Below are 26,071 nucleotides of genomic sequence, written 5' to 3'. Positions count from 1 at the left end.
CACCACACCACACACACACACGCACACGCACACGCACACGAGTGTCCTGATTGGATAGAGAGGGAACCATGTTTTGAAACTCCTGCCTAATGGGAACTATTGGTCAGGAAGCCCTTGACGGTAGAGGCAGATTCTCGGTGCCTGTCTTTAAATAAAACCCAGGCCCCTGGAAATTGAAAGTCTGACTTTGAGCTGCGTGGACATGCTCCCTCCGTCCAGTGCTCGAACCTTCTCAAGAGATGCTCAGCATTCCTCAAGAAGTCCATACCATTCTATGTAGCTTTAATTGAAAGAGAGATTTTTATATTCTAAGCAGAAATCTTTCTCAGTTTGTGTCCCACCTTCTTTCCTTCCCATTTGTGAGAAAGAGTGGTAATGCCTCTTGCCTGCAACAGACTTGCACGGGCAGTGACAGTGTTTCCTGTGTTCACTTTCCCAAGCTGAACGCCCTTAGCTCCTTCCTCCAGTCTCCATCCTTGGATTTGCAGACACCATGCCACCTTGTTGCTACTGCTTTTCAAGTGTCCTATAACTGAAAATGAAACTTCCTCTGTGGCTGGATCAGCAGGAAGGACAGTGAGGCTGTGACCCCTCTCTTAGTGTAAGGGTGACATTTCTCCTAATGCCATAGGCTTTTCGTTCCTTTTCATTCTTTTGGTATCCAGGCCATTCTGCTGGCTTATCCGGGGCTTACAGTCAACTAAAATCCCTAAATCTTTTTCACATGAACTTCTGGCAAGCTGGGTCTACCCCATGGGTACTTTTCTTTTTTGTTTTTTGTAGCTTACATATAATACTTTACATATATCACCATGTTCCTGATATTGGGATTTCCTTTTTTGTATTTTCATTCTATTAATTTATTTTTACAGAATGGTAGAATTATGGCACTGGAAGTGATTTTGAGAGTACTGCAGTGGATTCCCTTCAGTGCGACACATGAGTAAGCGGCCTTGGGGAAACTGGCCGTCGAGGGCTGTTTGGGTGCTCGGACAAGATGAGGTTTTCTTTCTCACACGCTCGGAGCGTAGGCAGGTCAGGGAGGAAGAGAAACGTTAGCCGAGGGCTGGGCACTGGTTATGAATTCACACTTGGACAGCTTCATTGTATGTGCAGCCTTATACTGTTTTATTTTTGTCTTGTGTATTTTTTTTGATTGATTTCCTTCATCTCTAAAAACAGGAAGAAAGTGTTTGCCACTTAATTCTGCTTTTGAGGTATCACGTACTAGGAAAGAATCTGAGTTTTATAAACATTTATTGAAGTTATCTAACATTTATAACTTGTGAGAAAGTCATGGAGCAGCAAACAGGGTTGTTACTGTTACACTTGCTATTACATAAAGTATAAAATATATCAAGTGGAAAATAGATTAGACCATTTCTAACTAGTATTCTTAGCTGGCCAAAGTTCTGATTTGCCTGTTGATTAAGATTAAAGAGAAGGAATGGCTACTTGGTGAGAATAGTTTCTCTCAAGAAAAAGACTGAAATGATATAAGAGGAAAGACCTGTTTCTACTACTGATCTGAATGAAGTTCAGGATTCTTGAACATATGTGATGGGTTTTATTCAAGAATGCAGTTAATGCTGTAAAAGCTAGTGTAGTGTATTTAAAAACTAAATGATTGATTGATTGATGCATACCAGAACCCATTCTGCTGCTTGAGCCTGGAAATCATATATTAGTAAGTTTCAATTTCTAACCCTCACGTGGAAATTACCATGGATGTCGCAGATGCTGGTGACTGAGCTGCTCTCTATGTTTCTTCAGGTTGCGTACTTCACAAAGGCGCCCACCCAGCAGCTTGAGCAGGGGCTGAGATCCGCCCACATGTGGCTTACCAAAGTCTGCCACCCATGGGTTTTTGTCTGCCAGGTGGGGGAGAACAGGGATTGGGCTTTTAATAATTTGAGCAAAAGTACTGTATATGAGAGGGGTAGCCCTATGCTAGAAATTATTTTATGTTTTTAAAAAAATGAATATTGGCGTTGTCAGTGTGATTCCATACTGTGTCCACAGATGTGATAATTTGAATTACATTCATTTTACTACGATTCCTAGGAAGTAGCGAGTCTTTATCTGATTAACAGGGGTATCCAAACTCAAGTTTGAGCTGTCAGCTTCATAAAACAGACCGGTTCATACTATTACCACAGTTTTGATTTGAGCTACACATTTTTGTCTCAAGTAATTACCTATGCATGTAATAGGACAGTCTTTTGAATATTGCTTTTAGACTGTCATCTAAAGTTTTTGCTTTCTGTAGATATTGGAGTTGTTCAGATTGCATTTCATAACTTAAAGGCTTTTGTGTGTTACATAGTAAAGCATTTGGGGGCACTTAGAAATGTATGCCATTTCACTGCTACACTGAGATAATTTATCATATTTACAATGAAGATTTTTTTCCTCTCTCCAAATAATTTTGCCTCTTGAAGACTTTACCTAAAAACAGTAGACAGTAACCTCTAAAATTTCTTAAAGTTTAAGAAAAATGTGCTCTCTTAAAAATTTAAGGATAACCTTTTTTAAGATTACAAAAGCAATGTATGTAACTATAGAGAAATAACATACTGATAAGTGAAAATAACAAACCGCCATATTTCTGCTACCCGGAGAGAGGTAGCTCCTTCCAGATGTTTTTTATTGATGAACATTGTTTTAAATTGCATCTCTTGCTGAAAATAAGAAGAAATAACAGCTCTTCACACATACTTACAAGTGGTTTCTTGGAGCCTCAAGAGAGTTAATGTATTCCACTTTTGTTGTAATCTGTCAGAAGTTTTGGCCAGAAGGCCAAGTGCCACTGGGTGCATGGGGGAGGGGAATTGTTTTCTGAGCTGTAGCCTCCCCTATCTGCACAATTTCCACTTTTCGTTCAGGAATGAAATGTTCTTGAAAAGAGAGAAAACTTACACGAGTAAATATTGAATTGTAACTTGTGTTCGGGTTTCTGGATTTTTTTTGTCTTGGTGGATGGTTCTGCCGTCTAACCTCTCACCTTTCACATTCAGTCTGTTACCAGTTCTTGCTCATTGTACTTTCTGAATAGTTCTTTACTTGATCCTCTTCTCTCTCCGTTTGTATTGCCGCTGCCCTGGTTGAGGTTATCATTTCTTCCTCATCAGTTGCTCATTCGGTCTTTCGTCATTCATTTATTCCATCTGAGTTGAGGAACAGTGCTAGCTAAGCACAGCGGTGACTAAGCCCCTGCCTCCAGGACCCGTCCTCTTTTGGGGATGAAGGCAGGTAACTCAGCCATTTCCTCTTCAGCATCCTCCTGCCTGTCATTCTTCTTCGGGTGTTTTTCCATCAAGCGCAAGTTCTCCACAGCAACCATGTGATCTGTTGATGGTGTAAATTGGCCCAGCCTCACTTGTCCAGTCTCAGGGTGTGCCGGTGGCCTGGGGCAGGCTGTGTGCAGGGCCTGGAGAGCTCCTTCCTCACCTCTCCTGACCAGCCTCTACTTGAGCCTTGAAGTCTCAGCCGGGGCTCCTCGCCTTCAGCAGTGTTCTCTGACCCCTCTCCTCCTGTCCTGCCCGCCCCCAGAAGGAGGTGCCTCTCCCCTGTTCACCTGTTGAGCTGAGGCCCTTTAGCTCCCATGGCCTCCATCGCCTCGTTTTCTAAAGAGAGTGTGTTTCTGGGCCCACTCAAGACGGTGCCACGTTCATCTACAGCTCTGGTGCCCAGCACTGATGCGGAAGTCTCCGTTCTGTACAATGGAAATGACGTGTTTTCCTCAGAGGGTTGTTGAGAACGCAGAGATTATCTGTGTGAAGCGTGGCTTCTGGCACCTAGCTGGCTTCCATGAGTGGTGGTAATGCCTGAGATACTCTGTTAACTTAAATGACTCAGCTCAAGTGAAGGTGTCAGCAGTTTAGCTTTTCCCCTCGACGGTGTGCATGTGATGATATAAAACACTGGTGTCACACTTTTCTCTGCCTGATACTAGGTAAGGTTAGGAAATAAAGCCATTTTATTCTTTGTTTCTTTTGTTTTGACTGGCACAGTTTACCTACAGGACTTTGGTGAATTTTCAAGTAAATATATTTAAATTGAGGCAAATTCGTATTACATTATCTACACTTTAAGGTGGAGAAGCTGAAAACTGCCATTTATTTGCTCCTCACATTAAAGTGTGTGTGTTTAGTAAACACTGCCACAGACCTGCAGGGGCAGACCTGCATGGAGTACTGAATCAAACAGTACTCCACCCCCAGCCCAAGGTATGGTATGGGAGACAGACGCCATGCTTGTGACCTGTGTTGCAACAGTGTAGGAACCCAGGGGGACCAGCCCTGTGGGGCCGTGGGGCAGAGGAGATGCTCGAACTGGATCTGGAAGAATCAGCAGATGCTAGTGGAGAGTCGATGAAAGAATATTCTAGCGTAAAGGCTCCCCTGCTTGCCTTCAGTTATCAAATGTGAGCTGCAACCCAAATAATAGTGTCTTGAAATGAGGTTTTAAAGGTATTTATTTTTTCATATTTTTCCTGTTCTCCCGTTGGCAGGAATAATAAGTTGATAGTTGAAAATAATTTTCCATCTGTCTGTATATTAGACTAAATTGTCACATTCGAGGACTAGCTAGGAAATAAATCACATCAGACTTAAGTTGAGTATTTGTAACATTTGAAAAGAGTTGTAATGGTTTTATATTGATGAAGAATTTACATTATGTAGAAATTAATTCCATAACTCTTAACTAATGGACACTTGAGTTCTACCCAATTAGAGTTTGCTTTCCTTATTGACTGCATCATGCCATTTTAATTTCTCTTTGTAGACTTTGATGACTATAGCTTTTGGCACAGCTTTCCCATTTTCAGTTGGATTTATGTTTGCAGTGGAATGGTAGGATGGCTTTGTTTCATTATTTGTATTTACAACATCTACACATCGTGGTCCCAGGAGAGATGACGTGGTGGTGATGGTGATCATATCTTTGAGTTAGTTGTAGCTGGTCCCACCCCTACCCCCACCCCCTGGGCTTCCTTTAGTCCAAGGATCCTTAACCTAAGATCTGAGGATGGAAGTCCGGGGGTTCCATAAACTTGGATGGGGAAAAAATTATATCTTTATTTTTATAACCTCTAACTGAAATTTAACATCTCCTTCAATTATGTATGTAGTCATCAAACCTAGTAGCGTTAGCAGCTCCTCTGATGGTAATAACATCAATAGAATCAGTAGTGTTAGCAACTCCTGTGATGGTAACATAAATAAAATCAGTTATTTTCATATTGCATTACAGTTCACACATTTCTCAAAAATACTGTATATGCTCATTGTTACTTTGCATTACAGTAGTAACTTGGCGTGCCACTAGGTCTTGTTAAGTATGGTAATAAGCATGTAAATCCTATATCGTAATTATTTGGATAATTCCCTTTTAGTAAAATTAAGTTCTTTTGTATTGCCTTGTGCTCTATTTTATGCATTTGAAAACCTAATTCTGAGAAGGGTCCCCTAGGGGTCTGTCAGAGGGTCTGTGGCACAAAAAGACTGGGAACCTCTCCACTGGTCCCTGGGGTCCATCTGAGAGAGAGCGTGCCAGCATTTGCCTAGAGAGGACTGGGAGGAATGTGGGGTATGTAATTAAAAGCTGAGTTACGCATTTCACCTAAGACGCCTGGGATACCGTACCATATGGTCGGGCCTGTTGTCCCAACCCAGTGCAGCACACAGCTTAACATAACCTCAGTAGCTCTTGTGGTCTATGCTCACCACAAAGAAGAAAGGGTTAAACTGCATTCTCTATAGCCTTTGAAAAAAATACATGAGATGATTCCCAACCAAAAATGGTTAAAATAGCTTAGGCGCTTAAAAGGGTCAGCCTTCAGCTGTCTAGAAAAATCTTATAATCCAAAAGGACTTAATCCTACTGTTTCTGGTTCACTATTTTTACGCATTTGTTCCTTCTGCAAATATTTGTTGCATGCATGCTATGCGCGGGCATTGTGCTGAAGATATTACAGCTTTATTATGGTTTTCTCTTCTGAGGTCTACTTGAGATTTTTTTTTTTTTGAAGATTGGCACCTGAGCTAACATCTGTCACTAATCTGTTTTTGTTTTTTCCTCTTCTTCTTCTCCCCAAAGCCCCCCCAGTACATAGTTGTATATTCTAGTTGTGAGTGCCTCTGGTTGTGCTGTGTGGGACACTGCTTCAGCGTGGCCTGGTTAGCGATGCTAGGTCTGTGCCCAGGATCCAAACCGGCAAAACCCTGGGCCGCTGAAGCGGAGTGTGTGAACCTAACCACTCGGCCACAGGGCAGTCCCTACTTGAGATGTGTCTTTCTCATGACTTAAAAACCTTGAAGTGACTAGATTTTCATTTTCAATTGCAATCATTTATACATTGAGCAAATTTATCGAGTACATGCTGTGCACCAGGCACTGTCCTGGGTACTTTGGGCTACCTCGGTGAGCAAAATAGACAGTAATTCTGCCCTCTTCGAGCTGACATCAAGCATTTAGGCATTTTATGCCGCGAAGTTTGTAGCACTGTCCTGAGTGTGCCACAAAACCGCCTGCCACTCACAGACCCGCACAGTTTATAAGGAAGTGGTTTCACACTTTGTTCCTGTGGGTCCTTGAGATGGCTCAGAGCTGGCGGAAGGAGGAGAAGGGGATCTTCTCCTTCCTTAGCTGTTTGAATCAGAGCTTTCCTACTCTTGTGTATTTGGGCTGGCTGGGAAGTTGGACGTGGGGTGAGGGAGGGGAGAGTTCTGTTGTCTGCAGGATGTTTGGGAATGAGGTTGGACTTTTAAAATGTGATTGCCATTATCTTCTGCTGGCCGATTAGAATACATTTTTGTCATGTATTACCAGTTCTGTACTGAAAGGCAGTTGAAATAACAGCAAGCTCATTGGGTGCTGTTACTTTAAGAGAGGTGACCTTTTCCTGTTTTGCAAACCTGAAGGTGACAGCTTATTGGGAGCTAATGTGTGCTAGGCTCTGTACTAACAACTTTCTCATTCATTGTGTAATTTCATCCTCAAAACCACCTCCAGGGTAGCTGGTGATATCCTGTTTTGAGGGAAGATGATGCTGAAGTTCTAAGCAGTTGGCTGACTTGCCCCGACTTGCGTGTGAAGCTGCAGAGTTTGGAGCTTTTTTCAGCATTTTCAGCAAGGATTCCCCTGTAGGATCTGTAGATTCATGGCTTCAGCTGGGGCAGGAATTAGGGCTGACTTTCTCCTAATAGTTGTGACCAGCAGCAGCGAATGTTCATCTCTGTCTTTTTAAAGGTTATTCTATTTCAGTTTCTGCTCCCAGATCCCTCTCTCCCTTGAATGGAATGTTTCTCTCTGGTCTAGTAAGCAGTACTGGATTCACTCTTATCATTTCTCCTACTCACCTCACACAAACACCTTACATCCTCTGAATACAAGGAGGGGTCTAGGCAGTTTATGCAAAGTTTGGGATCCTCATCACACTTTGGCCAAAATGGCTTATTGTTGAGCAGAGTTGATGACAGCTAGCATAGGGTTGATTGGAATCGGATCTTGAATAGGTTAAATTTTTTTTATATTTCTGTTGTGTACACTGTTAGCAGTGAATGAAACTGATGCTGTGGTTATCAGGAAGGAATGAGATGGTTCTGTAATGGATTGACATGTCAATACAATATGCCCATGATGATAAAAGTTAGTTGCAGAACACTGATCTGATTTTTTTTTTGTAAAGGAAATTACTATTTATTATACACAAAGAACCACATTTAAGAAAAACAAAACTATTAACTGAATATTTCTGGGCTTGGGATTATGGGCAACTTTATATGTTTCTGTATTTTTCTTTTACATAGATATGTATTAAACTTATTATTGGAAATAAAAGATGACTAAAAAACACATTCTGCTGCTATGTTTAAAAAGGAAGCTGGATTACTGGGAAGTAGTAAAACAATTAGTACTTGTTTTTCCTTGGTTCTTGAGGTTAGCCCTTTCACACCAAGGCAAGATGCCGCAGCCCCGTCTTGCTCCTTGCTGGGGCCCAGGAAAAAGGCCCAACCTCGGCCCCTGGAGTCAGAGCCAGGGGGTAAGGCAGTTCTCTTTTATGTCCCATCTGCTCAGCAGCAACCTGCTTGCAAAAGTCTTGGTCCTGAAATGGTTGACTTTTCAGTTCAGCCCAGAGACGTCAGCCTGGTTGGCCCAGAGGCACCTGGCTGGTGCTGACTGGGAGTGGAGACCCCAGGGACTGGGGGAGCAGAGCAGACATAGGAAGGAGGCATCCCGGAGGGAAAAGCTTATGCTTTATTTTCCTCTGAAAACAAGGGGATAGAGAGGGGAAGAATTCCAGTGCAAAGCCCGCATTTTCCAGTAGCTGCCTCCATTCTGATCACCTGATTCCATTTGGTGTGTTTTAAGTACACAGAGTGAGACTGTCAGGTGCTGTCGGGGCTAGTTATGCAGGAGTCTAGGGTATTGCAGTTTACTGAGAAGTAAGGCGGTTTGATTAGAAGGACTAGACCGTGTGACCTAGGGAATGGGTGTGCCTCTGCTTGGTGTTTGTCTGGCTTGCGTGGTGCTGTTCCCAGCCTTGGGCCAGGTAGCCTGGGTTCTGAGACACGGCGCAGCCTCCATGGGGACGACTCTATTTCTTGTTGCTGTGGCTCAGAGCCCTGCACTTGGCACTGGGAGCCCTGCTTTTCCCATTCATATTCCTCTGGGTGGGGAAAGCCTTATCTTTTACCTAAGAAATGAGACTTGCCCCTGGATGTCTGGCTGAAACCCAGAAAATTCCTTTGCTGTGTTTTTCATTGAGGTGGACTCTGCTTACAAGTAAGCAGAGGAGGGATGTGCATCGTGGAGGGAGGGCAGGGCCACGTGGTACTCCGGCCCTCCCTGTCTCTGAGGACTGCCCCCAGTCCAGTGGCAGACGTAGGCCCTGGTGCAAGAGCAAGAAAGTTACCTTTGAGAGAAGCAACATCATCTTGGAGTGGCGTATTTAGAACTGTGAGGCAGTGTGCAGATACTTTGCAAATTACTTGTGTGTTTTGGTCCTGTTTCTCAGTGTTTTTATATTAGATGTGATTATAGTCCTTTCTCATTCCACGTAGCAGGGAGCAGAGGAGCATGGGGATAATGGATAAACAAGTTGTACAGCTTTCTGAAGACTTTTTGATATCTAAAATTTTATATATTCTCTTTTTTATAGGGAAAAATGGAGTCAGTTTCAATTTGGATATGAAAAGACAACACATGGGCACTTGTTAGCTTAAAAACCAATTTTAATGGGGTCCAGCCTGGTGGCATAGTGGTTAAGTTCACATGCTCTGCTTCAGCAGCCTGGGGTTTGCAGGTTGGGATTCTAGGCACGGACCTATGTGCCGCTCGTGAAGCCAGGCTGTGGCAGTGTCCCACATACAGAATGGAGGAAGATTGACACAGATGTTAGCTCAGGGTCAATCTTCCTCACCAATAAATAAATAAATAAATAAATTTTTTAACTACCAAAAAAATCAATTTTAATAAGTGTAATATGTTTGGTCCTGAATGATTTTAAGTAGAAGCAAAACAGTATTGGTACCCAGTGCTCTAGCTGATTTTACTGTTTTGTTTATAAATACATACTATTTGACCAAATATTCCTTTATTGAATGAAGCACTCTCCCTCAGTGACAAAATTTCATTTGTAAAAGCTGATTATGGTGTGTGCCCTGGAGAAGGAGCCCATGCTTTGTTTCCCGGTTTCTCCTAGCACATTTAGGTAGTTCTCTGCCTTGTGGAAAAGGGACCCCAGTGTCGGTTTTCAAAATTGTGCACCATATAGAACTAATGTTGGGTGACTGCTATGGTTAAGTGCTAGTGCTTTATATTTGAGTGTTTCTTAATCTTTGAGAGCTTATTTTGAAGTAAACTGATCAAAATTACAGAGTAGCATTTCTTATAAGGTATTCAGTCTTATGTATTTAATTAGCTAAGACCTGTGAAATGCGGTGAATTTATTTGCAAACCAAATTTGCCCTTAAATGGTATAGATAGGTTGTCAAATATTTGTGTGGCGATTCTGTACTTGTGTCTTTGCTGGTTTCTTTGTCTCTGCTGTAAGCGTGGTCTGGATCTGTGTGGTTGGGCTGCATTATTGCTATTCCCAGCTTGCCTAGGGCCTTAATAATCAAACAGTTTTTGGGTATGATGGTGTCCGGGACACGGTGGGAGCGTGAACCGGACAGGTGGTAAATCTGGGATTCTGCCCGTTAGAACTGCCCGGACGCTTCTGAGAACTGCAGATCCCAGGGCCCCACCTCCCAGTGGGTGCTTCATCTAGACTGGGGTGGGGCTAGACGTTGGTTTTTTAAAATACTGGCAATTCTAATATGCAGCTACATTTGAGTTGGGAATCATTGCATTAAATGAAGAGGGTTGGACATTGAGGACTTAGGTTCCCAGGTTGAACATTCAGTGATTTATTCCATGGTTTCTGTCAATATTTATGCTGACCCATCAAAATGTTTTGACTTTTAAAAATTGTTTTAGAAAACTTACAAAATAATTTCATACTCTTACAGTGATCCCTTCTCCCACCCTCTTTTATTAGCTCCTGCGGCTGTTAAATTACTTCTCTTGTTGGATTTTTAGAATCATTGTCTTAAACGTCTGTAGAAATGTGTTGGTTTAGTCAGAAGGTTGTAGTGAACCTTCCAGAGGATTATTTTAGAGTGTGACACTGGGCTTTGTGTTTGTGTAGACTCTTTCTGTGGGTTTAAAAGCTGCCAGGAGTTTATCCACTTTGCCACTTCAGAGCAAGGGAAACTGAATACCGCTGCTTCTCCTTTACATACGATGCAAGATCAAGACCCGAAAGACAGAAAGGCAGCGATGAGCCAGGGTGTGTGCCCTGTGTCAGGGGCTGGCAGTCATTAGCATTTCTTATGTGCCAGATGCTTCCTTAGCCAGCTGATGAGAGCACATGTGATCTCTCTTTTGGGAAGATGTAACACACTAATCTGACCTTTCTGCTCATTGTAAGCGCAAGGCAGGGGTTGATGTGTTAATTCAAGACAGACCTCTACTCAGGGCCAGCCTTCTTGAGCACGCATTCAGTTGCTTTGCTCCTGTTCATGTTCTAGCGTCTGTCACACTATATTGGAAATCACGTATTTAGAGTGTCTCTTCCTTCCTAGACTGTGAGCCTCGTAAGGTGGGGAGGAATCACGTCTTATTCACTGTATGAGGTGTATTTGCATCTTTATGTTGAATCTAGTCTCAGCAGACTGAATCATGGATAATATGAATGCTCACATGTGTCTTATCTAGAAAGTGTCAGATAAGTGTTTTATTATCTTTAAATAATTTAAGTGGTGAGCACTAATGAGAAGATATTTAAGTGTTTTGTGTGAAACTCAAGGCGTGTAAGAGAGTGAAGAAATACTTGGTTTAGTTTTATTCACCTATTTACCTTGTTTATGACCAACAAATACAAATAACCACTTATTACTAAGGCAAACAAAAGTATTTTCCTTCTGGAAAATAAGTATGCTGAATAATAATTTTGTTTGAAGTGCTTGTTTTAACTGCTTGCAGTGAGAACATTTCAAGGGACAAAAATATGGCCTCCATATTTTTGCAGTTTTGGAATGTTTTAATGTTAAATAATGGGAAAAAATGCTAGAATTTTAAATACAAGCTTCTTTAGATTCATTTAATATTTATTACTAGTTACAGAAAAACAATAGTGTAAATGCAAAGAAAAATGACTTTTCCTTCTAAATACCATTTCAGGAGCTCTTTCCCAAGTCCTTGTGAATAAAATTACACTTGCAGTGTGTTTATAATCCTCTAAAATCCCAAAATCCTTACAAAGAACGTTGACCCAAATGCTTAAATAAGGACTTTATTTACAGAAATGAATATTTCTAATACTCTTAGAGTATCATTTTCCAGCTACTTATAAAACAGTATTCACTTAAGCCTGCTGCAGAAACTTCATATTATATTGTGCATTTGTTAGTATGTGAACTCATTAGAAACTTGTTTTGGTCGTGAAATAACTGCAGATTTACTTTAAAATTAAGCTTTAGTATATTCTCAAATAGGTCGACAGAAGAGCAGTTCAGTAAATTTTTGTATGTCTCAACGGGGCCTGTTTATTCCGTATTGGTGATGCATTTTAATTAACATTTTTGTTGTGATTTCCAATGTAAAAGGAAATAAAATCAAATTTCAAACCCATATTGAATTTATCTCAGTAAAATGCTTTTCAGATTCTTATTTTTGCTGTAGTTTTGATTTACTTTATCTGCTTATCTGCAATCAGAAATGACGTAGATGCTATTGCTGTAACTAAAATAAAAAAAGATTTTTGTTAAAAGTACCCAGATTGTATCAGTGGGAATAAACACCAGTGACCTCAGCATATTTGCCCTAAAAGGGTCTGTGTATTTGCAGTAAATATTGTAACTTGAAGTGTATGTTCTTATAGACTAAGATTTCACCTTGAGATGTTTTTCAGTTAAGGGAGCTTATTTTGGGGGGTTCGTATTGGCATTGCCCCCTTTCTTTGTTTTTACGTGTCTCTGTAAGCTGCCAGCTCCAGCAGGCCTGTCTCAGTCTGTAGTTTATTCTCAGTCACCTCCTCTCCCTGTCTTGAAAAGGGAGTGCTTGCTTGCCTGGGCATCTCTGACAGCATCCTTGCCTGCCTGCCTTCCCACTTCTCTGCCTGTGATTCCTCAGTTTCTTTACACCTGAAATCTTGGTGTGTCCTCAGGTCCCGTCTTTGCCCCCTTCCTTTACTTTCCCTTTTTCTGTTCCCACGGCGTCAGCCACCTCCTGTAGATGAGCTGTTGGTGTCTCAATCTCCATCTCCTGTCGTGGACTCCAGCCCTGTTTGTCCAGCCCTCCACTAAATGCCTTTACTCAACGTGTACAAAAGTAGAACTCATTGTATTGTCTCCCCAGATCTGCTTCTTCTGTATTCCCTACTAGAGAAGGCTAATCCAGAGCTCTGCCAGTCACAGCGGTCTCTGTGCCCTCAACTCCCCCATCTGGGTAATCACCAAGTCTTGTGGATTCTGTCTTCCAGAATCTTTTGTTCAGCCTCTCTCCATCTTCAGTGCTTGGTTCTTAGTCCGGACTCCCAGGAGACCCCCCTCAATTACTGTAAAGGATTCTAACTAAACCTTCCTCAGGCCCCATTCCCTTCCCAGGCAGGGCTGGCTTCTCAGGCCCTCCCTCCTGGCATCTAGTCATACTTAGAGAAGTGTGTGGACATAAAATGATGTCAGTAACTCAGTTCCCTCACGTAACAGGTGACAGTGTGGATGAGTCCAGGAGAGAGTTATAAAGAATGGAGAATTCGAGATTTCATCACAAGTGGACATTATGCATTCATTTTTCGAAAAACAGTGTCCTAGGTCTTTTCTGGTAAAGGGGACTAAAGGCTCGGTAAAGTTTTACAAACTTACACACAGGTGGAGCCCACTTTTGATTGAAAGAGTGTCCTGGTAGATTTGACTTACAGTAATGTTTAAACAACAATAAATTTTTAACTGTTTACAGTTTATTGCTGAAACTACGTTTGGCAATATGCCTTCAAACGTTCTGAAGTTGTTATCTTCTGGTCAGGAGCCCGGTGATTTTTTTTTTAAGCCCAGTTATCTCCTTGATATCCATATCACAGCTCACCTGAGCGAGGAGAGGAGGCGCTGGTCTTTGACTGAAGCCTGTCTTTTAGAGATTCTGATTGAAGTACGGGAGGGATTGCTGGTTGGAAAAAATTCCACAGCCTCGGCCCTGGCCAAGGTCAGACGTACTTTTAGCCTCTTCTACCCCCATGAAGCGAGGGAACAGTCAGGTTCTCGACTTTGTGTCTTACTCATGTTTGTGTTATTTACTACTGAGTCACCACAGATCACGTGACTTCACACATTTTCTCTCCCTTGGGTGTATAATGAAAGACACCATTACTCTCTTCAGGGGCAGTGGAAGACCCAGCTTATAGAAACGTCAGCTCTTTTAACAAGCCTCCAAAGACTGTCAGTTTTCAATTTTCCATTCAGGGCGGGGTTAATAATTGAGAAGATTCACATGACTCTTGATAAAAATAATTTCACACACTTGCTCAGAGCACCGACAAGCTTCTTTACTTGCATAAATTGGTTATTTTTCTTTGAAAAATATCGTTATTTTTTTACCTCAGAGAAATAACTTTTACCTGAAAAGTCTTATAAGCTTTATTTTTTTCCCCAGAGAGAGAAACTGAGGCTCTTTTTGCTAAGTTCCTGTAGTGACTTGTTGGCAGAGCTGTGAATAAAATCTAGGCTTCCTACCTCTTTCTTCTCTCTTTGATATTGGTGAACAAGTTTTAGGTGTCCATCTCATGTATAATTATTTGTCAGTAGAGAAGTGAGCTACAGCACGAGCAAATACTCAGTGCAGATAAATGCTTAACGTGTATTAAAATTTTGACTTATTTGGTATTGTTTAGGTCTTATGCTTTAGGAATCAATTTTTAAATATAAAATATCCATAAAGATATTTTGACTCTTTTTTATGATAAAATACCTTGAACGGATATAACATAATCTTTATGGCAGACATATGGTCTTTAAGATGTGTTTGTTATGAAATCACAGAAAAATCTTTGGGTCTTTGGGGATTATCTCATTATCAGAGAATAGAAGCATTTTAAATCTGCTAAAACCTGCCTGTGCTGTATATGTTGATCTTTGACATGAATTGAAAAGGGTTCTTTTTTCTCTCTCTATAATATCATTAAAAAGACACTGGGCCTTTAAGGTATTGGGCCTTAAATTGAATTTTCTTACATAGGAAAAAAAGGAAAAAATTGCTTTGGGTTTTAGGTCATAACAAAGACGAGGCCCTTCCTTAGGAAGGTTGAATTCCTGCTTGTCTGTGGTGGTGTTGGAGCTGTTTTTCATCCAGGTGATGCTGATGCTTGCTCTCTGTGGTCGAAGATTTGCCTTCGTGTCTGCTGCTGCTTTGAAGGGTCTTGTCAGAAGTTAATGATGAGAACGTACGGCAGAAGGGACGATGGTAGCACATGAGACCCTTTTGTTCATTCTCTTGATCATAAGTTTACATAGAACTCAGTGGCTTGGCATCTCCGTGGGAAGAAGCCCCAGCATGTTGTTGTGAAAATGACACTGTCCTGGGTTGCTTACTCCTTGATTAAAACCTCCTAGCTCTGGGGGCCAGCCCGTGGTGTAGTAGTTAAGTTCACGCACTTGGCTTCGATGGCATGGGGTTTGCAGGTTCAGATCCCCAGCGTGGACCTACACATCGCTAGTCAAGACATGCTGTGGCGGCGTCCCATGTACAAAAGAATAGAGGAAGATTGGCATGGATGTTAGCTCAGGGACAATCTTCCTCAAACAAACAGAGGAAGATTAGCAACAGATGTTAGCTCAGGGCCAATCTTCCTCACCAAAAAAAACCCAACCACAACCCTCCTAGCTTGTAGTCAATCCTATTCAACTGTTAGGAAATACAAGACTTAGTAATAAATTGTCAGTAGTCATTGAGGAAAATAATGATGTTATGATTTGAAAAAATGTTTTTTATAAGATAAATTTAGTCTTTATGTGTCAACCTTATCCCAGCCATTTATTATTGAAGACTTTCCAAGATACACTGCCATGAAATCTAGAATAATGGCATGATGTTTGGTGAGCCACATTGGAGACAAACCTCTGGGAGGTGACAGCTTCTCCAGAGAGGACCTTTGGCTTTGGCGTGGAACCAGCCTTGGTTTGAATCCAAGGCTTGCCATATTGGGCTGTACATCCATGGGCTAGTTACTTAACCTTGTGGGGTGCTGTGGCATGTGAATCCTCCAGCATAGCCCCTGGCACGTGAGAGGTGCTGAGTAAATATTGTTCCCCGTCTCTTCTCTGTGAATGTTGTGCATTTCGCTCTCATGGGAAGGCATTCATGGTCCCAGATTCCCCGTGGGATCCTCCTTCAGTGCCATGTGGTGGAACAGGTGGGAGAGCGGATGGGCAGAGCATAATGTCGGCTCCTTGTGTATTCGTGCCCTGTGTGTGTCAGCGTGGGAGGACCAGCTACTGCAAGTTCCAAGTAACTCTCCTTCTTTTCTCTGCAGGTGCCTGAGATCATCAGCTCCATCCGACAGGCCGGGAAGATTGCCCGCCAGGAGGAGCTCCACTGCCCGTCGGAGTTTGACGACTCCTTTGCCAAGAAGTTCGAGGTGCTCTTCTGCGGCCGGGTGACGGTGGCTCACAAGAAGGCCCCGCCAGCCCTGATCGACGAGTGCATCGAGAAGTTCAATCACGTCAGTTGCAGCAGGAAAGCCGAATTTGACTTGGGGTCTCAGAATTCGGAAACCACCAACCCTGATGGAGGGTTTTCCCTCACGGATAAATTCCGGTCTGTGCTCCAGCCGGTGGGGAATGGCGAGCAGGGCCGGAGGCCCATGCGCAAGTCCTTCTCCCAGCCCGGACTGCGCTCTCTGGCTTTTAAGAGGGAGTTTCAAGATGGAGGCCTTCGAAGTAGTAGTAGTATCTTCAGCTCTTTTGAGGAAAACGACATCGAGAACCACCTAATTAGTGGACACAATATTGTGCAGCCAACGGATATTGAGGAAAATCGAACTATGCTCTTCACGGTAAAATATTATCAAGCCTCGTGCTCATCCCCACTCTGAGATAGACGTCCAAAAGAAAATCCGCTTTATTGAGCGAAGATTCTTCATAAACGGCTTTTGGATTTATGTGTGAATCCATATATTTTCATCCTGAGTAATTCTTTTCTCAGGATGAAATCCTTACATGAGTCATAAGCCTTTAAAATCGTTGGGGGAATGAGGAGAATCTGTCTTATATCCTTGTATAATTTTTACCCGCCCCCCCACAATGGTTGTAAAGACACCTTTCAGTGTGGAAAGAACAATCAATATATAGAAAAGAGGCCCCAAAAGGGGTTTTTTAAATGTAAATTAATTACAAGTAATGTATTTCAACAAAACCTTTACTCCCTCTTTACTGTTGGAAAATACTCCCTCTTTACTGTTTTTATTAATTTATAAAAACATTCACTCTTTGTTAATCAGGATAGTTGGATTTGGGGATAAGGTGATATTTGAAATTTATACCCAAACTGAAATAGTAGTTTAGTCAACCGCTTACACTTTTTTTCTAGAAAAACTTTGGTAAGCTAAAAGTGAACCAAATGCCAGAAAGGAATGGGCAGGGAGGCTGTCCCTGGCGGTTGGGGTTCTTGGCTTCCATGCTGACCTGGGCTCTTCTGGATGGGCTTGCCCTCCTTGGGAGTCCCCTGGGTCTGCCTGGTGGGGCTCAGAGCTGTCCCAGCAGTGAGCTGGCCTCTGACGACATGGGGAACTGATTGTTCCTCAAGCCCCCTTCTCCATTTCTTCTTTGGCGCAAGGCTGGCTGACGTTTTAGAGCAAAATTAACCTTAAGTGTAGTGTCTTGTTTTTGTGCTTCCCTCAGGGCAGTGAGATGGCGGAGGGGTAAGGAAGCTGGTTGACCTGGTGTGCTGCAAAGCGTGCTGTTTTGGCAGTCAGACTTGTGCTTTAAGCTGTGAACTATATTTAAAAAACTCTTAGTGTTGTTGCGAAAGCTGCTCAGTGCGTTTATTTTCAAATACTTATCGTGTGACTGCTGTGTACAGGGTCCCTAGCAACACGTGAGAAATACAGCAGGGAACAAGGCAGGCATGGTCCCTGGCCATGTGCAATTTAAATTCCAGCTCAGAGAGGCCGACAGTTAATGGTACAAGCAATTATCTTGTTTCACTTGTGATACATGCTGCAAAGGTGAAGTAGAGGATGCTGTGAGAGCATCTGGGCATCAGGGAGGGCTTCTTTGAGGAAGCAACTTTCACTGAGCAGAGGTTTCAGTGTGGCCAACTGGAGGGCGCCCTGGGTTCAGGGAGCAGCAGGTGAGAAGGGCCTGGGGGAGCAAATGCCACACAGTTAACAACATGACCTTATAGCACAGTCCTGCTCTGTAATGGAGGTTTCTTATGCTGACCCACGTCAGGAAGACCATGTTGACTCAGGCTAATCCTCTAACTTTAGAAAGCCAGGTGAGCAGTATATGAATGCCTAACACGTGGTGTGTCCTCAACAAGCAGTAGGTTATTTTAACGATAATTTAAAAAGACTTTTCAGTGAAAAAAAAAAAGTCATTATTAGAAAGTGTTTTGAAAGTTTTAAAAGAGAAGCTTCTCTTTTCCGGTAGATTCTCGTGTGTAGAAACCTCGCTTCCTTGCAAATGAGGGATGTGGGATCTGAGGTTTTGTTGCTCACTTTTGGATATTTGGTCCTTTCATCTCAAAGAAGACCACTGTCTGTGTAGGCGAATGCGCTAATAGTTGTCCTGTGCCACCTGAAATCCACAGGATAGATTATAAGCTCCAAAGCGGTTTTCTACAATGAGACAGGCAGAATTTTATAGGAGCTTACCCCTTGTCTTCTTTATTTTTATAGGTCATGAAATGAGAAAGTTTGTTTATTAATGTGAACTCAACTTTCATGACAAGCTGGTTTCTGTTTTTGTTTGTCTTTTAAGATTGGCCAATCTGAAGTTTACCTCATCAGTCCTGACACCAAAAAAATAGCATTGGAGAAGAATTTTAAGGAGATATCCTTTTGCTCTCAGGTAAGTGGAGATGGGTTATTGGCTCAATTGCAGTTGAATTTTTTAGTGAATTCTTTTACTCTCTGTCTTTCAACAGAGGTACTAAAGCTCACGAGACGTACGCTTTCTATTTGCTGGATTTGTGGTCTTGCGTTTCTTTCTCCTTTGCTTTGGTATATTAAGGCAAAATATAAATATAATTTTGAAACTAGGAATTTTGCTCTTAGCAGCCGTAACCTACTGGAGAAAATAGATCCACTTTCCTTTTTTTCAGTTATTGGTGGTAATGTTCCACAGTCATGATTTCCTGATGTATATGTGTGTGTCTTTGTGCACGTTTTATATATAAATTCATATATACACAGAAATACATATTAAGTAGATACTTATTTATTTTTTTAATACTTTATTTTACATTTTTTGTGACATTATTTTATTTTATTTTTATTTGTTTATTTTTTGAGGAAGATCAACCCTGAGCTAACATCTGCTGCCAGTCGTTCTCTTTTTGCTAAGGGAGACTGGCACTGAGCTAACATCCGTGCCCATCTTCCTCTACTTTATATGTGGGGTGCCTGCCACAACATGGCTTGCCAAGCAGTGCCATGTCTGCACCAGGGATCTGAACCGGCGAACCCTGGGCCACTGAAGTGGAATGTGTGCACTTAACTGCTGTGCCACTAGGCCAGCCCCAAGTAGATACTTATTTCTACTTTACAAAGATTCACAACTTTTTTTGGGTGTGGATTATTCTTTTTTTCTTTCTTTTTTTTTTTTTTTGGTGAGCAAGATTGGCCCTGAGCTAGCGTTTGTTGCCAATCTTCCTCTTTTTGCTTGAGGAAGATTATTACTAAGCTAACATCTGTGCCAGTCTTCCTCTATTTTGTATGTGGGATCCTACCACAGCATGGCTTGATGAGTGGTGTGTAGGTCTGTGCTTGGGATCTGAACCCACAAACCCTGGGCTGCCGAAGCAGAGCATGCAAACCTAACCTCTACACCACTGGGCTGGCCCCATAACTGTTTTTTGGTACCAATTATCATTATTTCTTCTTTCTTCCTTAAAATATCATAGTTATTATCTCTGAGGATGTTTTACTCATAATATGATGTCTGCTTGAGTTCTTTCTTGACAATCTCCCAAGTGTGTTTCATAGAGAAATTTTGGCGAGTCAGTTATAATGAGCTGTGCTGGTTTACTCAGGATCTTCCTAGCAAACATGAGATCACTTAAAGTTATCGTTTGGCTATTTTTTTAAACACTGACTTCTCATTTTCTCATTTCCATTTTCTCATAATTAGTAAGATATAATGAAAATCTCGTTTCTTGTTTTATGACATGTCCTAATAAGGATTCAAAAGGGAATTTTTTTCCAAATTGTGAAAATAAAAAAATGTTCTTTTATAGTTTGAATAGGGAACCGTTTACAAAGGAAAAATTTTTCCAAATCATATTCCCTGAGAAATAACCTCTAGCATATGCTTCAATTGCTGCCGGAAAACATTGATCGAGATATCAGGATATGTCAGTGGTTACACATTTATTGGGACATATTCGACCTGAAAGTGAGATTATCCACAGAATTTTTATCTTGATTTGCTGATATTTCTATTGAAATATTAATGTTAAATGTTTGCTTTTCCCTGTGATAGTGTATTATTTCCTAAAGTGTGCAGTTCACAAGTGTATAGGATTCTGAACTCTAAGCTGTCAGCACTCCTCTCTCTCCTGCTGACGCTTTCAGGAGATGCTCACGTGTTAATATGTATGGACGATGTGTGATCTGTATCAAGGTGCTTCTTGGCTGATGTTTTCCAAACCAGTTTGCATATTAATGTTTATTAAAAAGAGCACTTAGGAAACCACAGTAGAGCCTTGACCTTAATATCTTAGGTTTAAAAGCTTCTCTACTCTGCCTGTGTATCGTTTTTGACTCATTCTTCGTGCTAGTTCACTTCAGTATTGACTTGTTTGTTATCTTAGGAGTACAAGTATGTTTTAAATCTTTTGTAACCTTTGTGTTTGTGTGTACACATGTGGGTCTGAGTGTGTGTGTACAGTTGTGTTTCTTCATTAATTTCTCGTCTGCTTTTGATTTTCCAGTAGTTTTTTATTCTTTACTACCTAAGAAAAGTGCTCATTTTTCTGGGTCAGCTTTTCTCCACTTCCTTTTAGTACTGAAATGAGCATTAAAACCTCCAGTTTTTAGATCTTACTTCTCTTGTTGTGGGGATAATCTGAATAACATTTTAGTGGAATGATGTTAATCTTCGTCATATTTGAGAGATGTTTTTAGACATTAAAAATATTTGAGAAAATAATAGTTTTATTGCTCTTTAAACCCGTGCTGTGTGCATCTTAAGCTGCCTTTCTGGCAGTGGCGCCTCTTCTGGATGCAGCTCAGCATCCCCTCCCCGTCTCCCTGCCTCCCCAGGGTATTCGACACGTGGACCACTTTGGCTTCATCTGCCGAGAGGCTTCGGGAGGTGGAGGTTTTCTCTTCGTCTGTTACGTGTTTCAGTGCACAAACGAAGCTCTGGTAAGCGGGAAGGAGGGGTTCCTCGCTTGAGACCTCATTTACAAGGAATTTTAGCCTCACTAATGTTTCTCTCCTTAGCAAACCATATAGCCTCACTGACATGTCGTTATTTGGCTTTCATTATTCCTTCATGACTAATGACTCTAGTACATATCTGAGACTTACTTGGGTGTGCATTTTCAATTTTCATTACTTTTGAAGAATCTGTTCCCTTTCACCCTCTGGTCTAGCATTTTAAAAATGTCCTTGTGGGGTTTTGATCAGAGGAGTTGGCTTTTTCGCTCAGTTTAATTTGTGCCTTTAGTTTTTACCTTATCTCCTTTAAGAGCTGTGAGCCTCTAGGTAGTATTTCTCAGACTGTCACCCTAGCAGTTATTCCAATTATTGTCCTTCAACCTGTGACTAATAGTCCAGAAAAATCTTAAAATACTGTCTCTCCAGAGAGTCCTGAAATCTCAACCCAGCTCATTTTGAATGGACTTTTTGCTGGTTACCGCCTCTCTTCTCTTTGACCAGGTGGACGAAATTATGATGACCCTGAAGCAGGCTTTCACGGTGGCTGCGGTGCAGCAGACAGCCCGAGCCCCCGGCCAGCTGTGTGAGGGCTGCCCTCTGCAGGGCCTGCACCGGCTCTGTGAGCGCATAGAGGGTGAGTAGGGGCCCCTGTCAAGCTTTAGCATAGCTGGAGTTCGAGGTCCCAGGAAAACCTTCGATGGTCCACATCTGTTGAAACGTCCTGCCTAACAGAGGCTTGTATTCATTACACGGATCATTGGTGAACTTGCATTGTGCAGTGGAAGGCTTTCCTATGGTCAGGTATTATGCTCAGTGCTCGAGATTTGAAGATAAAAATCCATGTCCTCTTCTTCCATCTCCCCTCCAAGAGACTCTGAGGGTAGTGGTGGAGTCAGGAAAACAGGTTCCAAACCAGTCACCTAGCATTTATCAAGGTTGTGAATGGTCAGTCATATTGGCTGCCATGGAGAGATCTAGTAACTTAAGAGCTAAACAGTTTCCACTAGGTGTCTTAATTACAAGGTCATCGGTAGAAGGTCAAGTGCCAGAAGAGTTGTAATGGAGTGGAGAGGGCAGAAGCAGGTTGCAGTTGAGGAGCCAATGGGAAAGAGTAAAAGAAGTGTTGACTGTAAGTATGGACTACACTTTTTAGAAATTTGGCTTAGGGAGAAACTGTAATAAATGTTAGGATTTCCAGCTAATATTTATTAAGTACTTAAGATGTGCCAGGTACTGTGCTTAGTGCTTTCTTTAACATGTATTATTGTCCATTTAATCCTTACCACATTGTCGGGGGAAAAGGGACTATTTATTCTGTACATTTTAAGGATAAGTAAATTGAGGATTAGTGAAGTCGAGGAGTAAACTAGTGTCTGAGGAGTCCAGGAGTCATCCCCAGGTGGGAAAGCCCTCACTGGTACCTGCCACCAGGCTGTCCTCCCAGGAGAAGGCCATGGTGAGGGGAGATCCAACTGACTTGCCTTTTACAATTGGAAAAGTTTGAGCAAGGGCGACCGGCCCCGTGGCCGAGTGGTTAATTTCAAGTGCTCCATTTTGGCAGCACAAGGTTTCGTGGATTCGGATCCTGGGCGTGGATATGGCACCACTCATCAAGCCATGCTGAGGCAACATCCCACATAGCACAACCAGAAGGACCTACAACTAGAATATACAGCTATGCACTGGGGGCCTTTGGGGAGAAGAAGAAGAAGGAAAAAAAAAAAGATGATTGGCAACATATGTTAGCTCAGGTGCCAATCTTTGAAAAAAAAAAAAGAACCCAAGGGGCCAGGCTGGTCAGGATGGAATGGGGAAGATCCCTCCTGGACAAGGGCGGGCGGTCCATCTGAGGCAGGAAGAGAGCAGCTCTGTCTCAGGGGCTGCAGGGGCCGAGGGGAGAAGACAGAACCCAGGTCAGGATGAAGTGATGGCAGTGATGCTCATCGACGGAACTTGGAAGTTGTTCATTCCTCTCTTTTCTTGATTTTGTATTTGGTTCCATTTATGGGAGGATTTCTAAAGCTTTTTGTGTGTGTATGGTTTTGAGGGGGCGTCACAGGATTTAAGCAATCCGTGTTGTTGTAAAAAGAAAACAAAGTTTTGATAGTTTCCCATGTCTCTAGAATACTTATTATAAGCTCTGCTTGTGTAAAGAAAAAGGTTACCATTGTGGGCTGGCCCGTGGCCAAGTGGTTAAATTTGCATGCTCTGCTTCAGCGGCCCAGGGTTTCACTGGTTTGGATCCTGGGTGTGGACATGGCACTGCTCATCAGGCCATGCTGAGGCGGTGTCCTGCATAGCACAACCAGAGGCACTCACAACTAGAATATACAACTGTGTACGTGGGGGCTTAGGGAAGAAGAAGAAGAAGAGAAAAAAGATTGGGAACAGCTCAGGTGCCAGTCTGTAAAAAAAATTACTATCTAGATCTGATTTCTTTTTTTTATAATTGTGGTGAAATACACATAAAATTGACCATTATAACCTTTTCAAAGTGTCGAGTAGCGTTAGTACATTCACGTTATTGTGCAGCTGTCACCACCATCCACCTTTAGAACTTATTCTTCTTTCCAAACTGAAACATTAAAGAATAACTCTATTTCCCCCTCCCCCTACCCCCTGGCAGCCACCATTCTACTTGCCGTTCCTATGATTGTTGCTCCTCTAGGTACCTCGTAAGTGGAATCATAGAGTATTTGTCCTTTTGTGTCTGGCTTATTTATTTAGCATAATGTTTCCTAGGTTCGTTCTTATTGTAGCATGTGTCAGAATTTCATTCCTTTTTAAGTCTGAATAATGTTCCATTGTGTGTATATAGACCATGTTTTGTTTATCCATTCATTGGTCGATGGACATTTGGGTGGTTTCCACCTTGCGGCTGTTGTGAATGATGTTGTTCTGAAAGTTGGTGTACAAATATCATTTCAAGTTCTTGCTTTCAGCTCTTTTGGGAATATGCCCGGAAGTGGAATTGCTGGCTCCTATGGTAATTATGTGTTTAATTTCCTGAGGAACTGTCACTCTGTTTTCCACAGTGGGTACACCATTTTACATTCCCATCAGCAATGCACGAGGGTTCCATTTCTCTACGTCCTTGCTAACACTTGTTACTTTCTGGTGTTTTTTGGTGATAACCATCCTAATGGTTGTAAAGTCGTATCTGATTTCCCTTTTTAAACGATATAAATTGATCTTAAGGTCTTCAAAGGTTCATTTGCTGGCATTACAGTGCTGTTTAAAAATGAATCCAAATGATTAATATTCATTCTCAGCTGTGCTTTCCTAGTTGTTACTATTTGCTGACATTATACAGAATGTATCTGGGAACAAGAAAAATTTGCTTTAACTAGAGATCCCATCTGAGAGGATCACTGACCCTTTCCTCCCTGGTTGTCAAGATAAGGTAAACGATGACGGAAATGTCCCTTAAGAACTTACTAAGAAGCCAGCAATGCCTTTGGCCTTGAAGTTAAAGCAGATCATGTTCCGCAGGAACTGGAAGGATTCCAGAGTTCCGCTTGATAAATCTCTCTTTGGTCTGGCTTCACTTTCAGAAAGTTAGAGCTGAAAAGTTTAATCAGGGTTGGGATTTTGCCGCTGTAGTTTTGCAGTTATCATTTAATTCATCTTTTTACCTGATAAAATCCAAGCAAAGCAGAAAGCTATGCTAATGAAAAAGCATCCGTTAAATAGCACGGTTAGAAGGCTGGTGAGGGTATGTTTTGCCTGCACAATGGGAAGCATTTCTGAAGTATAGATGGCACATTATTAGAGGCATCCTTAGTAGGGGAAATGCTAATTATTTTATGAACAGTTGCAGGCCCTTGCTTTTTGCCAGGTTCCACTCCTGATAAGTAGAATGAAGTGGTTTATTAAAGCTCATTGTATGTTCCCGTAAGAGTAGTTCTAATAGAAGTTACCATCTGGCCAAGAACTCCAGAAACTGTGGAGAGGACCAATGACGTGGCCACAAAAAGAAAGACTTAAAGACTGTTTTCTTAATTGTTATAGTCACGTTATGCCCCAGAATCTATAAAATAGGATCAATACACTGCATATTGATGACATTGGGCACTGACAACATGTAAGAGGTGTAGCTGTGCTGGGCGTGTATTTGTACAACTGCTAGTAGTATTTATATAGTATTTTGCTTGTTTTAAAGTTTAGAGGAGCATTTTTGGAATTACCAGAATGAATTATACTTTCACTAAAACAAAAAAAAAGTAGAACTGAAGTTTCCTTTTGCTCTCTAAGTAAATTTGCCTCTGGCAAAGCCAAGCCACTCATCAGAGCTCCCTCTAATAAGGGACAGCAGGACGATGTGAAGGGGGCTTGCTGACAACCCATGGCTGCGGGGATTGTCCTTTGGGAATGCTGTGACTCCAGTTCCCTTTTTCTGTGTTGCTCTTTGCCTCCCTTTTCCCCCATAAAGCCTTTTGGCATCCCATGGGGAGTGCCATGTTCTTGCTGTAGAAACCACCAAGGGGTGGCCGAAGATGGTGAGAAGCCACGTGGAAGGTGTGCAGTAAACGCGGATTGGGGAGTGAGGCGTGGACCACCTCTGTTTTGAGATGGGGCGGGAAGGACCCAATGAATTGAGGCATCCTGAAGACAAGGATCAGATTTGTCGAAGGATCTCTTCAGACCTGCTGAATATGAAGAATAGTCTGTAATGCATGATTTCACCTAAGATTGTTAGATGTATGTAATTAGTCTAACTCCTCTTGGGACTTGGGGTTTTTCTCCACATGGGAGTGTCTCATCAAACGATACAGTTATGTCTAAAACAGGATGCTTACGCTGTCTCAGAGGCATCCATATGTGGGAGGGTTTTTAGTTAATGATTACTGAGTGCTTATTTAAACACTATTTTGATTCGACGTTTAAGTGTTTAGTGCAATAATGCCATCTCTCTGCTTCCCT

The 26,071-nt window shown here is 42.0% G+C and overlaps 1 protein-coding gene across 6 annotated transcripts in view; it reads left to right on the top strand.

Annotated features, from left to right (window-relative positions):
• The window catches only part of TBC1D1 (TBC1 domain family member 1), a 217,238-nt gene that overhangs the window by 86,666 nt on the left and 104,501 nt on the right, over positions 1 to 26,071 (top strand). For all 6 annotated transcript variants that reach the window (XM_023638236.2, XM_023638234.2, XM_070264002.1 and 3 more), the window contains 4 exons: positions 16,076 to 16,597; positions 18,525 to 18,614; positions 21,029 to 21,133; positions 21,650 to 21,782. In XM_023638236.2, coding sequence (XP_023494004.2) covers positions 16,076 to 16,597; positions 18,525 to 18,614; positions 21,029 to 21,133; positions 21,650 to 21,782 — 850 coding nt within the window. The remainder of the gene's footprint in view (positions 1 to 16,075; positions 16,598 to 18,524; positions 18,615 to 21,028; positions 21,134 to 21,649; positions 21,783 to 26,071) is intronic.

This window comes from Equus caballus, chromosome 3, assembly GCF_041296265.1.
Source record: "Equus caballus isolate H_3958 breed thoroughbred chromosome 3, TB-T2T, whole genome shotgun sequence".
Classification (NCBI taxonomy): Eukaryota; Metazoa; Chordata; class Mammalia; order Perissodactyla; family Equidae; genus Equus; species Equus caballus.
The sequence above is the reverse complement of the archived record's forward strand: the minus strand, read 5'-3'. Positions and strand labels throughout refer to the sequence as shown.